At 43.6% G+C, this 16752-nt stretch overlaps 1 protein-coding gene and 1 long non-coding RNA gene across 2 annotated transcripts in view; both read right to left on the bottom strand.

Moving 5' to 3' along the window:
• lrrc1 (leucine rich repeat containing 1) overlaps positions 1–16752 on the bottom strand; it is a 101477-nt gene that overhangs the window by 17421 nt on the left and 67304 nt on the right. The window contains exons 11-12 of the mRNA XM_022685034.2: positions 10026–10141; positions 8498–8667 (exon numbers count right to left, since the gene is read on the bottom strand). Coding sequence (XP_022540755.1) covers positions 8498–8667; positions 10026–10141 — 286 coding nt within the window. The remainder of the gene's footprint in view (positions 1–8497; positions 8668–10025; positions 10142–16752) is intronic.
• LOC125802923 (uncharacterized) lies at positions 942–8487 on the bottom strand. The gene is made up of 3 exons (XR_007439958.1): positions 7855–8487; positions 3466–4790; positions 942–2079 (listed from the first exon to the last, which is right to left on the bottom strand). It is a non-coding gene; the product is annotated as an uncharacterized LOC125802923 (long non-coding RNA).

The following is a 16752-nucleotide window of genomic DNA, read 5'->3' as shown; positions in this document are numbered from 1 at the left end:
TATCCTGTAAGGTTGCTTGAACTTAATAATAATAATAATAATAATAATAATAATAATATTAATAATAATAAATGCCTCTCTGGTCAGATTTTGTATACATTCCTCGCCTGTCTCTTGACTTTAGTTTCCACCTGTTCTCGTTTTTCTGCCCGTTCTCGAGCTCCCTATCTCTTTATAAAGGCGTTTTTTTCACGGCCGCGTCCCAAATCAACAGCCGGAGCAGCGGGACCATGACCCCGACAACAGGGGTTCGATCCCGCGTGAGGAGCGGAGTGTTTCTTTATTTATTTATTTTTTCCCTTACCGTGTCTGCACAGATCTGATTGTCTGAAGAGAGCGTTTGGTGATCTTCCACTATACGTGATTGGTCTGTGATTTACTGCGCCGCAAAGCGTGTATACAATTAAATCCTTCTCAGTAGGTTTGGGTCCGGACCCGGACCGCGGTCCGCCCCACACTCCCCACCCCACACACACACACAAACTACACACCCCACACCACACACACTCCACACACACTACACACCCCACACATCTTAGTAGGCACCTAGCAACTGCTAGGTGGTCGCTAAGGTGTTGCTATGGTATCAGTGGTGAGAGGGGGGCCGTGCGCAGGATCGGCTGGTGTGTGTGAGATGGAATGTTTGGGCCAACATTCCTCCCATTCATTCCTATAGGGAAAGTTTGTACGACAATTGTACGAAAACCGCACGTCGTATTGTCTACACTACACACGCCACAAACACACACTCCACACACCACACACACACTATACACAATCCACACACACCCCCTACACTACACACACCACACACACACGCCCTACACTACACACCACACACACACATGCCACACCACACACTCCATACACGCCCTACACTACACACACACCACACACACACCCCACAGTCCACACACCACACACACACACACACACTTCGTTCAAAAGACAAAACGTGCGTCCTTATCGGAAATGGTGGGCTTGTATACAACCACCTAGCAACCACCTAGCAACACCTTAGCAACCACCCCGGATACCATAGCAACACCTTAGCAACCGCCTAGCAACAACTTAGCAACCACCTAGCAACATCTTAGCAACCACCCCGGATACCATAGCAACACCTTAGCAACCGCCTAGCAACACCTTAGCAACCACCCAGCAACACCTTAGCAACCACCCCGGATACCATAGCAACACCTTAGCAACCGCCTAGCAACACCTTAGCAACCACCTAGCAACTACCTAGCAACACCTTAGCAACCACCCCGGATACCATAGCAACACCCAAGCAACCACCTAGCAACACCTTAGCAACCACCCCGGATACCATAGCAACACCTTAGCAACCGCCTAGCAACACCCTAGCAACCACCTAGCAACACCTTAGCAACCACCCCGGATACCATAGCAACACCTTAGCGACCACCTAGCAACACCTTAGCAACCACCTAGCAACACCTTAGCAACCACCCCGGATACCATAGCAACACCTTAGCAACCACCTAGCAACACCTTAGCAACCACCCCGGATACCATAGCAACACCCTAGCAACCACCTAGCAACACCTTAGCAACCACCTAGCAACACCTTAGCAACCACCCCGGATACCATAGCAACACCTTAGCAACCACCCCGGATATCATAGCAACACCTTAGCAACCGCCTAGCAACACCCTAGCAACCACCTAGCAACCACCTAGCAACACCTTAGCAACCACCCCGGATACCATAGCAACACCTTAGCAACCGCCTAGCAACACCCTAGCAACCACCTAGCAACACCTTAGCAACCACCCCAGATACCATAGTAACACCTTAGCAACCACCTAGCAACACCTTAGCAACCACCCCGGATACCACAGCAACATCTTAGCAACCACCAAGCAACACCCTAGCAACCACCTAGCAACACCTTAGCAACCACCCCAGATACCATAGCAACACCTTAGCAACCGCCTAGCAACAACTTAGCAACCACCTAGCAACACCGTAGCAACCACCCCGGATACCATTGCAACACCTTAGCAACCGCCTAGCAACACCTTAGCAACCACCTAGCAACCATCTAGCAACCCCTTAGCAACCACCCCGGATACCATAGCAACAGCCTAGCAACCACCTAGCAACACCTTAGCAACCACCTAGCAACATCTTAGCAACCACTTAGCAACACCTTAGCAACCACCACGGATACCATAGCAACACCTTAGCAACCGCCTAGCAACACCCTAGCAACACCTTAGCAACCACCACGGATACCATAGCAACACCTTAGCAACCACCTAGCAACTGCTTAGGAGTGACCTACCAACCACTTAGCAACACCATAGCAACCACCCCGGATACCATAGCAACACCTTAGCAACCACCTAGCAACACCTTAGCAACCACCTAGCAACACACACCACACACACACACACACACACACCACAGCCCACGCACACCCTACACTACACACACTAACACTAACACCACACACTAACACACACACCACAATACACACTCCACACCACACACACCACACACACGCCCTACACTACACACACCACACACCTCACACACCCATCACACACTCCACACCATGTAATGGTCAAAAGTTTGGAAACCCCAGAGCCCCAGTACTGTGTGTAATGGAGCCACTGGTCAAACGTTTGGACACCCCAGAGCCCCAGTACTGTGTGTAATGGAGCCACTGGTCAAACGTTTGGACACCCCAGAGCCCCAGTACTGTGTGTAATGGAGCCACTGGTCAAAAGTTTGGGTACCCCGACCACCTCTGCAATCACACTCGCAGTTTCTGAAGGAACTGCAATCTAGTTATTATTATTATTCCACCTGTTTTTTATCCGGTTAACTAGTGCCACAGTTTTCGAGATATCGACTTCGTTCAAAAGACAAAACGTGCGTCCTTATCGGAAATGGTGGGCTTGTATACAACCACCTAGCAACCACCTAGCAACACCTTAGCAACCACCCCGGATACCATAGCAACACCTTAGCAACCGCCTAGCAACAACTTAGCAACCACCTAGCAACATCTTAGCAACCACCCCGGATACCATAGCAACACCTTAGCAACCGCCTAGCAACACCTTAGCAACCACCCAGCAACACCTTAGCAACCACCCCGGATACCATAGCAACACCTTAGCAACCGCCTAGCAACACCTTAGCAACCACCTAGCAACTACCTAGCAACACCTTAGCAACCACCCCGGATACCATAGCAACACCCAAGCAACCACCTAGCAACACCTTAGCAACCACCCCGGATACCATAGCAACACCTTAGCAACCGCCTAGCAACACCCTAGCAACCACCTAGCAACACCTTAGCAACCACCCCGGATACCATAGCAACACCTTAGCGACCACCTAGCAACACCTTAGCAACCACCTAGCAACACCTTAGCAACCACCCCGGATACCATAGCAACACCTTAGCAACCACCTAGCAACACCTTAGCAACCACCCCGGATACCATAGCAACACCCTAGCAACCACCTAGCAACACCTTAGCAACCACCTAGCAACACCTTAGCAACCACCCCGGATACCATAGCAACACCTTAGCAACCACCCCGGATATCATAGCAACACCTTAGCAACCGCCTAGCAACACCCTAGCAACCACCTAGCAACCACCTAGCAACACCTTAGCAACCACCCCGGATACCATAGCAACACCTTAGCAACCGCCTAGCAACACCCTAGCAACCACCTAGCAACACCTTAGCAACCACCCCAGATACCATAGTAACACCTTAGCAACCACCTAGCAACACCTTAGCAACCACCCCGGATACCACAGCAACATCTTAGCAACCACCAAGCAACACCCTAGCAACCACCTAGCAACACCTTAGCAACCACCCCAGATACCATAGCAACACCTTAGCAACCGCATAGCAACAACTTAGCAACCACCTAGCAACACCGTAGCAACCACCCCGGATACCATTGCAACACCTTAGCAACCGCCTAGCAACACCTTAGCAACCACCTAGCAACCATCTAGCAACCCCTTAGCAACCACCCCGGATACCATAGCAACAGCCTAGCAACCACCTAGCAACACCTTAGCAACCACCTAGCAACATCTTAGCAACCACTTAGCAACACCTTAGCAACCACCACGGATACCATAACAACACCTTAGCAACCGCCTAGCAACACCCTAGCAACACCTTAGCAACCACCACGGATACCATAGCAACACCTTAGCAACCACCTAGCAACTGCTTAGGAGTGACCTACCAACCACTTAGCAACACCATAGCAACCACCCCGGATACCATAGCAACACCTTAGCAACCACCTAGCAACACCTTAGCAACCACCTAGCAACACCTTAGCAACAACCCCGGATACCATAGCAACACCTTAGCAACCGCCTAGCAACACCTTAGCAACCACCTTAGCAACCACCCCGGATACCATAGCAACACCTTAGCAACCACCTAGCAACACCTTAGCAACCACCTAGCAACACCTTAGCAACCACCCCAGATACCATAGCAACACCTTAGCAACCGCCTAGCAACACCTTAGCAACCACCCCGGATACCATAGCAACACCTTAGCAACCGCCTAGCAACACCCTAGCAACCACCTAGCAACACCTTAGCAACCACCCCAGATACCATAGCAACAGCTTAGCAACCGCCTAGCAACAACTTAGCAACCACCTAGCAACCACCCCGGATACCATAGCAACACCTTAGCAACCGCCTAGCAACGCCTTAGCAACCACCCCAGATACCATAGTAACACCTTAGCAACCACCTAGCAACACCTTAGCAACCACCCCGGATACCACAGCAACATCTTAGCAACCACCAAGCAACACCCTAGCAACCACCTAGCAACACCTTAGCAACCACCCCAGATACCATAGCAACACCTTAGCAACCGCCTAGCAACAACTTAGCAACCACCTAGCAACACCGTAGCAACCACCCCGGATACCATAGCAACACCTTAGCAACCGCCTAGCAATGCCTTAGCAACCACCTAGCAACACCTTAGCAACCACCCCGGATACCATAGCAACACCTTAGCAACCGCCTAGCAACACCTTAGCAACCACCCCAGATACCATAGCAACACCTTAGCAACCGCCTAGCAACACCTTAGCAACCACCTAGCAACATCTTAGCAACCACTTAGCAACACCTTAGCAACCACCACGGATACCATAGCAACACCTTAGCAACCGCCTAGCAACACCCTAGCAACACCTTAGCAACACCTTAGCAACCACCACAGATACCATAGCAACACCTTAGCAACCGCCTAGCAACACCTTAGCAACCGCCTAGCAACACCCTAGCAACACCTTAGCAACACCTTAGCAACCACCACGGATACCATAGCAACACCTTAGCAACCGCCTAGCAACACCCTAGCAACACCTTAGCAACACCTTAGCAACCACCACGGATACCATAGCAACACCTTAGCAACCGCCTAGCAACACCCTAGCAACACCTTAGCAACACCTTAGCAACCACCACGGATACCATAGCAACACCTTAGCAACCGCCTAGCAACACCCTAGCAACACCTTAGCAACACCATAGCAACCACCCCGGATACCATAGCAACACCTTAGCAACCACCTAGCAACACCTTAGCAACCACCTAGCAACCACCTAGCAACACCTTAGCAACCACCCCAGATACCATAGCAACACCTTAGCAACCGCCTAGCAACACCTTAGCAACCACCCCGGATACCATAGCAACACCTTAGCAACCACCTAGCAACACCTTAGCAACCACCTAGCAACACCTTAGCAACCACCCCAGATACCATAGCAACACCTTAGCAACTGCCTAGCAACACCCTAGCAACCACCTAGCAACACCTTAGCAACCACCCCGGATACCATAGCAACACCTTAGCAACCGCCTAGCAACACCCTAGCAACCACCTAGCAACCACCTAGCAACACCTTAGCAACCACCCCGGATACCATAGCAACACCTTAGCAACCACCTAGCAACACCTTAGCAACCACATAGCAACTGCTTAGGAGTGACCTACCAACCACTTAGCAACACCATAGCAACCACCCCGGATACCATAGCAACACCTTAGCAACCACCTAGCAACACCTTAGCAACCACCTAGCAACACCTTAGCAACCACCCCGGATACCATAGCAACACCTTAGCAACTGCCTAGCAACACCTTAGCAACCACCTAGCAACACCTTAGAAAGCACCTAGCAACCACTTCGCAACACCATAGCAACCACCCCGGACACCATAGCAACACCTTAGCAACCACATAGCAACACCTTAGCCACCACCTAGCAACATCTTAGTGACCACCCCAGATACCATAGCAACACCTTAGCAACTACCTGGCAACACCATAGCAACCAACCCAGATACCATAGCAACACCTTAGCAACCACCTAGCAATGCCTTAGCAACCACTTAGCCACACCATAGCAACATCATAGCAACCACCACAGATACCAGCCAGCACTGCAATCACACTCACAGTTTCTGTAGGAACGGCAATCTAGTTATAAGTTATAAGTGTCACAGTATTGTTCTTCTTAAGTCTTATTATTAGCATGATTGCAATAGGCAATCACAGTACTTTTCTTCTTAAGTCTTATTCTTAGTGTGATTGCAGTATGCAATCACAGTATTGTTCTTCTTAAGTCTACTTCTTATTATTATTCCTCCGGATTTGTGTCCGGCTAACTAGTGCCGCAGTTTTCGAGATATCGACTCCGTTCCATTGCTAAAATGTGCGTCCATATCAGGAATGGTGAGCTTGTATACAGCTTCCCGATCTAACTTACGATTTTCGTAAAAACTTTGTAAGTGTGCGTTTTTTTGCCCATTGAAAATGAATAGGGATGAATATGCTGTACGAAATGTTATAATTTTCGGTTTTCGAAGAATTGTCGTACCAATTTGCCCCATAGGAATGAATGGGGCCCATCGCAGGATGGCAGCTAGATATAGTATTGAGAGTGTATGGAGGAGCTATTGGATAAACCAGCTATTGTCCAAAAGTTTGGACACCCTGAATCTAGCGTGCGTAGCGGAGTATTGTATTTGTACGTTGCGTAGCACGTTTTAATCTCATTTATGCATATAAATGACCTAGTAACCACCATAGCAACCACCCCAGATACCATAGCAACACCTTAGCAACCACCTAGCAACACCTTAGCAGCTACCTAGCAACTACTTAGCAGCACCATAGCAACCACCCTGGATACATACCAACCACCTTAGCAACCACCTAGCAACACCATAGCAACCACCTAGCAACACCATAGCAACACCATAGCAACACCATAGCAACACCTTAGCAACCACCTAGCAACACCATAGCAACCACCTAGCAACACCATAGCAACCACCTAGCAACACCATAGCAACACCATAGCAACCACCTAGCAACAGCTTAGCAATCACCTAGCAACAGCTTAGCAATCACCTAGCAACACCGTAGCAACCACCCCAAATACCATAGCAACACTTTGGCAACCACCTAGCAATGCCTTAGCAACCACCTAGCAATGCCTTAGCAACACTTTAGCAACCACCCTGGATACCATAGCAACACCTTAGCAACCACCTAACAGCTTAGCAACCACCTAGCAGCCACTTAGCAACACCATAGCAACCAGCCCTGATACCATAGCAACACCTTAGCAACCACTAAGCAACCACCTAGCAACCACTTAGCAACACCATAGTAACCACCCCAGATACCATAGCAACACCTTAGCAACCACCTAGCAACACCTTAGCAACCACATAGCAACACCTTAGCAACCACCTCACAACCACTTAGTCACACCATAGCAACCACTTAGCAACCACCACAGATACCAGCCAGCACGGCAATCACACCCGCAGTTTCTGCAGGAACTGCAATCTAGTTATTACTATTATTGCACCCGTTTTTGTCCGGTTGGAAGTTTTTTGAGATATCGACTCTGTCCCAATGATAAAATGTGCATCCTTATCGGGAATGGTGTGCTTGTATACAGCTTTCCGATCGGACTTTTTGTAAAAAACTTCGGAAATGTGCGGGTTTTTTTGCCCACTGAAAATGAATGGGGAGAATTTTGCCGCCCGTGTACGATGCAATTTTTGATGTATGGAGAAGCTATTGGATAAAGCCCACCTAGCAACACCTTAGCAACACCATAGCAACGTCCACAGATACCAGCTAGCACTGCAATCACACTCGCAGTTTCTGCAGGAAATGCAATCTAGTTTGTACTGTAATCTACAATATATCGTACCTATTCATTAGCAAAAGACAAAAAAATGAAAGAGCATGTATCTGGTGCCTGCATGTGTCTGTGCATGGTTTAAAAATACGGAGTGTAAAATGATGATCTACTATAACATGATTTAATTATTGTACAATTAATAATAATGTCATTTATTATGCAAATGTTTTTGACCACCAAGGGCATCAGTGTAGAACAGATGTTGTACTGCACCTTTGTCCGATTCACATGGCTGCTGGGGGAGGAGCACACAGGTCAGCACCTTTTCTCCCGACTCAGGATCCACATCAGTCTGAAAGGTAAGCAAAGGCTGAGACTGGTTGTCCGACAGCCAGAGGGCTTTGAGTCGCAGCGTGGTGAGAGACATGGGCAGAAAGGCCAGCCTAACGGACAAAGACAAGTTAGAATGTTAGTAGAAGATTAAGCAGACCCAGATCTAGTGGTGTTAACGGTCTAACACTTATTTACAGATTTAAATTGCATTTGTCTGTGATATTTGAGAAGTGAAATGAAGTTTATAGGATTTACAGAAAGTGTGCAACACAAAATGTGTTTGCTAAGCTCAGTGACCCCTGATCTACATACACAGGCCCAAATTTATGCACAAGCCTAATTTAGTTTAAAGAATTATTGCACACTTTCTGTATATCCTATCAACTCAATTTCTTCTCAAATATCACTGTGTTCATCTGCTATTTGATATATTTAACTGAAATTGCTGATATGAAGCACCAATGATTTATAAAGAAAAATCATTAAAATTAATAGGGGTGTCCAAATTTTTCATACTAGTGTAAGAGCTAAGACATCCACTGCCTGGCCAAACAAAAGGTCACCACCTGCATTTAACTAAGCAAATATAATTACTTGGATTATTTGAATAATTAGAAAAGAGAGGAATGACAGTGGCGGAACATCTTCCAGAAGAGAATGTGGTCACACAAAAATCCTAAAGGATTACAATCTGTGATCACCTAAATTTTTGGTGAAATCAAATGGTAGAAAAACAACATTAGAATTCAGGGATATGTTTAATCGTGAAAGAGCTTTTCCATATGCACAATGTAAAGGGAACTTAAGGGACTGGGACTCTGAAGCAATGGAAGAAGGTTGTGTGGTCTGATGAATCTAGATTTACCCTGTTCCAGAGTGATGGAGCATCAGGGATAAGAAGGGGCAGCTGAAGTGATTAGAACTTAGATTGGGCTCAAAAATCCAGCCCGACTCAAGCTGCACCCTCATCCCTGCAAGGTGCGGAGCTTTTAATATGGCCAGGTCTAGGTTCAGCAACAGTGTGTGCTGAAAGAGTGAGGTCAGCTGACTACCTGAATACACTGAATATAGACCAGGTTATTCCAGGATTAATGGGGCTCAGATTGTGAAAGAGTGCAAGGTTCAGGGAGCATCATTTTTACACATGGTTTGGACACCACAGGTACAGGACTGAAGACCATTGAGAATCTTTGTGGTGAAGGAGACCTAAATGACTCTGGACAGAAATAAATGCTGTGACATTGCAGAAGCTTGTGAAAACGATGCCACAGTGAATGTGTGCTGTAATCAAAGTTGAAGGCTGTCCAACCAAATATTAGTGTATGTAAGGTTTTTGGCCAGGCAGTGTTTGCATGTGTTAAATACACATTTTTGTGATTTTTTTTATTGGCTGAATTCTCTAGTGAAATAACTTATTTTGTTGATTAGATTCATAACCATTAGAGGGTGAGCATGCTTTAAAACAAACCTGTTTCCAGACACATCAAACACATGCAGTTCTGTAGCCTGCGACAGCTCAGAGGGGATGCGTGATAAACGGTTGTCTCTCACACACAGCACATTCAGACTACTGCAGCCTCCTATCTGTGAAAAATCAGAGACACAGCAGCAGGTCAAGGAAAGGCAAGGCAAGGCAAGTTTATTTATATAGCACCTTTCATACACAACGGTCATTCAAAGTGCTTTACAAATTAGAAAATACACAGAGAAGTCAAATAAAAAAACATGTAAAAGATTAACAGTAAAAATGGAAATAAAAACTAAAATAAGAATAAAGCAAGATTGATTCAAACATGATTAAAACAAAAGAGAATTAAATTAAAAACATGTAAAAGAACAACAAGTAATTGGAAATAAAAATAAAATAAGAATAAAGCATGAATAAAACATAATATAAAAATGCCGTTACAGAATAAAGTGGGCGGAGCTGCAGTGTTTTAAGCTTAGCTGAAAGCCTGATCAAACATGTAGGTTTTTAGTCTGGATTTAAACATGTTTAGTGTTGGAGCTCTTCTAATGCTCTCTGTTAACTGGTTCCATTTAAGAGCAGCGTAGTAGCTAAACGCTGCATCTCCATGTTTAGTTTTTACTTTAGGCGGCTCTAACTGACCAGTTCCTGGGTCTGAGAGTTCAGCTCGGCTCATACTGCTGGAGCACATCAGATAAATATGCTGGTCCTGCACCATTAAGACATTTGTAGACCAGTAACAGAACCTTAAAGTCTATTCTGTAACATACTGGTATCCAGTGTAGGGATTTAAGGATCGGGGTAATGTGCTCCCTTCTTTTACTTCTAGTCAGAACTCTGGCTGCTGCATTCTGAACTAGCTGAAGCTGTTTGATGGTCTTTTTTGGGAGTCCAGTTAGGAGTCCATTACAGTAATCAATCCTACTAGAAACAAAGGCGTGGATGAGTTTCTCCAGGTCTGCTTTAGACAGAAAATCTCTGATCTTATTTATGTTCTTTAGGTGATAAAATGCTGATTTGGTGACGGCTTTGACGTGACTGTTAAAAGTGAGATCAGAGTCCATTTGCACACCAAGATTACGCACTAGTTCTTTAGATTTTAGGCTTTTTGAATCCAGATAGGCAGCTAGTCTGTGCCTCTCATTACTATTCCCAAATAAAATAATGTCTGTTTTATCTTTATTCAACTGCAGAAAGTTCTGTCCCATCCATTTATTTATCTGCTCAAGGCATTTACACAGTGAGTCAATGGGACTGAAATTGTTGGGGCAGAGGGCCATGTAGATCTGAGTGTCATCTGCATAGCTGTGGTAAGATATCCCATAGTCACGCATGATTTCACCCAGAGGAATCATATATAAATTAAATAAGAGTGGCCCAAGAATTGAACCCTGGGGTACGCCACAGGTCACTGGCAGAGTCTCAGAAACATTATTTTCCATTTCCACAAAGTATTTCCTTCCTTGAAGGTATGAACTGAACCATTTTAGGACAGTTCCAGAAAGTCCAACCCGGTTCTCAAGTCTATCTATGAGAATGTTGTGGTCAATAGTGTTAAAAGCAGCACTGAGATCCAGCAGTAGTAGAATAGACATTTTTCCTGAGTCTGTGTTTAAGCGAATGTCATTGATAACCTTTATAAGCGCAGTCTCAGTACTATGATTGGCCCGGAAACCTGCCTGAAATTGGTCTAGACAGTTATTTATGGACAGAAAGTGTATAACTTGCTTGAAGACAATTTAAATTATTTTTCCAATGAATGGTAGATTAGAGATTGGTCTGTAATTGTTCAATAAGTTTGTATCTAAATTTTGCATACTGCAAGTTGGATATATTCACATTATCTGACCTATACTCTCTGTTCTTTCTGCTTCTGATAAGAACTGGAATGGGGGAGATAACTGGCACCCAGGGTCCGTACTTGTTTTGAAAACATGTACTGCTGACTTCACCATTGCAGCATGGACCCAAAAGATATCAGTTTGCTGGATTACTTGTGGCGGCCTCTTCCAAAGATATAGCCAATAGGGGTGTAACGGTACAGAAAATTCAGGGTTCGTTTCACACCTCGGTATAAACCGGTTCGGTAAACGGGTTCGGTAAGCTTTCAGTGTGTTTTCAGTAGGGTTGGTGGGGAAAGAAATAATAGCCTCATCTTTATTAACTTCATAATAACAATAGAACTTTATTATAACCATGTTTTGTTTTTTGGGATGTAATGTTTTAATGGGGTTTGAGCTCTTTTATTAAATGTTTGAAACCAGGGTTCTTTCCTACAGTCAACAGCATTACTTAAACTGCTTAAACTACAAATATTTTTTTCCTAAGAATATAACTGGATGCATTTTAGTGTTGGTGAGTTATTTTTAAGAAATATACGCATTAGACTGTTAAAATTAAAATATATTAGTCGTGTCAATCAATTAAAAATGAATTCAAATCATGATTCATTTTTTAATGCTGGAATTTCCCAGTATTTTTGTGAGGACACAGTAATAATAGTGTAGTGTGGTCTAGGTCTGGCAGACTAGATTTTTCTAATATCTGAGAGTAGAGAGAGTGAGAGGGACAGACAGACTGACGGCACGAGCGAAAGAGAGAAACAGAGAGACAGATAGATGTCGCAAACGAAAGAGAGAGACAGACAGAAGGAGCAAGCGAAAGAGAGAAACAGAGATATACAAGACAAGCGTCTGTGTTTACACTGGAAAGCAACAGGCAATCATTATGCAACCTATGGCAGCGTAGCGACAGTGTGTATACAGTTTGAATCATCTGCTTTCTGTGCGCACTCTCTGTTTATGTGCTCCAGCCTGTGAACCGTGCATTCTGTGTGCATTTACTCGAACCGAACTGTGACCCCCGTAATGTGACCGTGCCAGTTCGTAAAGAAGACACGCACCGTTAAACCCCTAATAGTCAAACATCAGCTATACATTGAGAAACAATGTAAAAGTCACATCAAAACAATCAAAACAAATGTTTGATTTTTAAGCTGGTAACAGGAAAACTGGACAAGGGTTAACCAGCTCATAATCTTCCTGAACTCAAAGCATCAATTTTCATTATAAATCACAAGATATAATTATCCTGATTCTGAAAGGCACAACTGAACAAATAAGTGTGCCATGCAGATAGTGAGTGAGTAAAAGCAGCACTGTTTTACGCTACACCTGGCCTTTTCATGGATCTATAAAGTGCTGATTGGGTGGCACAGAGAGGCTAACTTTAGAATCAATTAATGGTGACCTACTGCACAGTGTTAATGGGCAGCCAAAGACAGAGCTCAAACTTGGCCATGAAACGAGCGCAGTGACGGCTGACCGGGTCTCATCACATTAACTTAACACCACTAAGGACAAGTGTCAAGTAAGACTCATATCTAGGAACCCAAGTTGAAGATGCTGGTTTTAGAACAGGGTGTTCTCAGTAGTTGCCCAGAAAGGTAAATCTGCAAATATATATATTTTCAAATCTCTTAAAACTACATATGATCCAGTATTGATCGGATCAACATTTTGTGTTTGAAGAAATAATGCAGCCATGCAGTTCAGATTAGATTTTTGACTAGACATAAAAAGTCTAAAGGCCATCTATCATTATCAAAGGTAAGAACAATAAGGGTGCTCTACTGTAAATTTAAAAAAAAATTGATTACACAAACAAGGCCACCTAATGACACCCGAGCAACCAGGAGGAAGGTTTAGGCTCGGCACAGCAGATCACAGTGTTTTATCATCCGCTGTGCTGAGCTGACATTAACAGTGATGCAATAGTGGTTAACAGTCACTGGTTTTCCTGCCAGGTCTAGTTGCATTAAAAGATTACTTTATTCTCTTTCAAGTATTCAAAGTATATCCCCTCATTGGTGATAGATGCAATGCAGCTAGGCATATTAGCAGGCAGGGTTAGCAGCAGGATTTATGACAAAGAACGCTTATAATGTTCTTGATTCTGTGTAAGACACCATGATGCCTTGCTGTAAACCAGTCAATCAAAGCAGAGCCCACCATTTGAGGGTGAAACAGTCTTTAATTTTAGAGACAAATAATAAGGATGTAAATGGGTGTGTAAAACACCATGTTGGCTCAGACTAGACTAACTAGACCAAAACTCCAAATTCTTTCTATAAAAACACTTTTTACACAATTTGCACTCAACAAATTTGTTCTCTGGTACATGCAGTTTTTGCTGTACATGATCAGACTAGGAACACCTAGATTTCTATTAAGAGTGTTCCACATGCAGTCCCCCTCCTCTTAAAAGAACAATAAAAAAAGTCCCTGAATTTATTTGTGTATCGACTTTTTGACAGAAATTTGTATAATATACAAGGTACTGTCTGTTCACTGCTAAAACGTAAATGCTTAATCGAAAATTCACTGCAAATGGAAACATACATACAAGTTAAAAACATATTAATAATACAAACATTTATCAATGGTCTTTGTGAAATACAAATGAGCAGATACTAAATGAGCAAATCCGATTTGCTCCAAAATCATCATATATGTCAAGAAATGACACCTTCCCTATTAATAGCAATCAGTAAAAAAAATGCAGGTCAGTTCTAAAAGCTGTTTTTTTTTTCTTTCCCTGCTGTACTAAAGATTTTTTGACAATCCTACTACTTGAACACTACGTGATATGTAGACAGACAGTGATGATTGAAGCTAAGTGTGTGGTGTGTGAGGAAGCAGTGGGAATGTGCGAGTGTGAGGCAGTGGATGAGGTCAGATTAACAGCAGTGCTAACGGCTCTCACTGCACATCTGAATCACTAACAGAAGGCTATTGTTTTATCAGAGAAAGGCCCTTTCAGTTTCCACTTTAACTAGACCCTCCCCTACACGAGAGGCCTCCAGTGAGGGGGTTATGGTTAATACAGCAGCATCATGATCATCATATTTTCACATCTCATGATTCACAATAAGGACTTGTGACTGATAAAGAATTCTGGCTGGGAAATTACAGAACATTTTATAAACTAACAAATATCAAAGTCATAAAATGTAAAAGAATAAAAAAGACGATAAGGCTGTGAGTTTGTGCAGTACAGCTTGAGGTATGTCTTGAGGTATGACATTTATGTATGTTTGTATAACAAAAACAGTTGTAATTCACATATAAAAAAGTATATGATTATGTCTAGCCTCTCTGTTAACTTTAAACATAAAAGTCTGGTTTTGTTACATTACCTTTCAGTATATGTTACTGGCCTGTTTCTGATTGGCTGTCTGGTGCCGTGTTACATTTAAAAAGAGGCTTGGGCTGAAATAACATTAGTGTGAATGGGCTGGGCTAAACTGCTCTGGACAGAGTGTATTGGGAGGTGTATGAATGTATGTGTAGATATTTGTGACATCATAAATACAATGATTTAAAATATTTTTGGCCACATTTTGCGACTTTTGAATTATGAATTATGTTGAATTATGACTTTTATTAATGTTTTTAATGTTCATTATAGAGTTTCAGACAAAACAGAGGGGATGAGGAAAAAAATGTGGAACCTTAAAAGAAATTCTGCACTAATTCTGAAAATGTATTTACATTTATGTTTTATTGTGGTTTGAAATAATGCCATAGAACCAACAAGCACACATACACAGACACATGCCACCTGGCCTGAGAGAGCAGAAGTGATATGTGATGGCTAATGGGCTGCAGAGCACAGCACTGACTTCAGAGAATGGTTTGCACACAATAGGATTCTGCTCACAGAAACCAGATTTGCTAGTGTGAGGATTATCTTTCATAAGGTCCATTAGACTGGGCAGGGGTCGCCCCTGTTAGATAAAACAGCATGCAGGCCAAGCCATGAGGGACTGTCAGAAACACACAAATTAAATATACAAATATAAGCGAACTCACAAATATGCAGAAAATATTTAACTATATTTAACTTATTCAATTAATTATTTAACCCCACTGCAAATGAAGTGTATTAGCTAATGTTAAGCTGTTTGAAAATTAAACAAGCAGGATTTAGTTGACAAAGTGAACAATGCCAATAAAAAAATTGAGTAATATATAATGACAGAAATGCACTGGGGAGGGGCTGCTCACCTTTTATATTCAAGTTTTACCTGTCATTATTAATTTATTTGCTATATGAACTTGTTAGGTTATGTAAAGGCAACATGGTGACATTCAGGGGTGTGCAGACTTAAGCAGGTGAGGGAAAAGGCAGTAATAAAGGGGATGGCAGAAAACAAAAGGAATCTGTAGTTGCTGACAAGGACCATTTAATAAGCTTAATAAACTTTAAATTCTACACAAAATGCCACTTTTAATGACTATTGTATGCCCTATTATACACTCCGCGCAAGGCGTTGCAAGTTGCCATCATACACCCCGTCAACAGTTTATTTTTACGCCTTGCGCACGAGTCCTTAATATAGCAATGGACTTTTGGAATATATTAACGGCGATGAGCGTGCTGGTCTGGAAATGACGTGTGTTCAGCTAAATTTCTGGCGTGTTTCTATCTTGCCTGCGGAAAAAACGCATTGCGCGACTGATCCACTGAAAGAACGTCTAAATTCAACGGTCACTGGTGCAGCCAGAGATTAATCATGATCGCTCTGCACCCTGCGCTCCAAAATACCCTATATCATCACTTCCTTACTTAAAAATCTACTTAAATATACTTAAAAATCTGCACAGTAGCTATAAATTATTATTAGTTATATTTATTTCTGTTAGTTATAAGGATTTATATTTAT

The sequence above is a fragment of the Astyanax mexicanus genome, chromosome 7, assembly GCF_023375975.1.
Source record: "Astyanax mexicanus isolate ESR-SI-001 chromosome 7, AstMex3_surface, whole genome shotgun sequence".
NCBI lineage: Eukaryota > Metazoa > Chordata > Actinopteri > Characiformes > Acestrorhamphidae > Astyanax > Astyanax mexicanus.
This window is presented reverse-complemented; position numbering and strand designations above follow the sequence as displayed.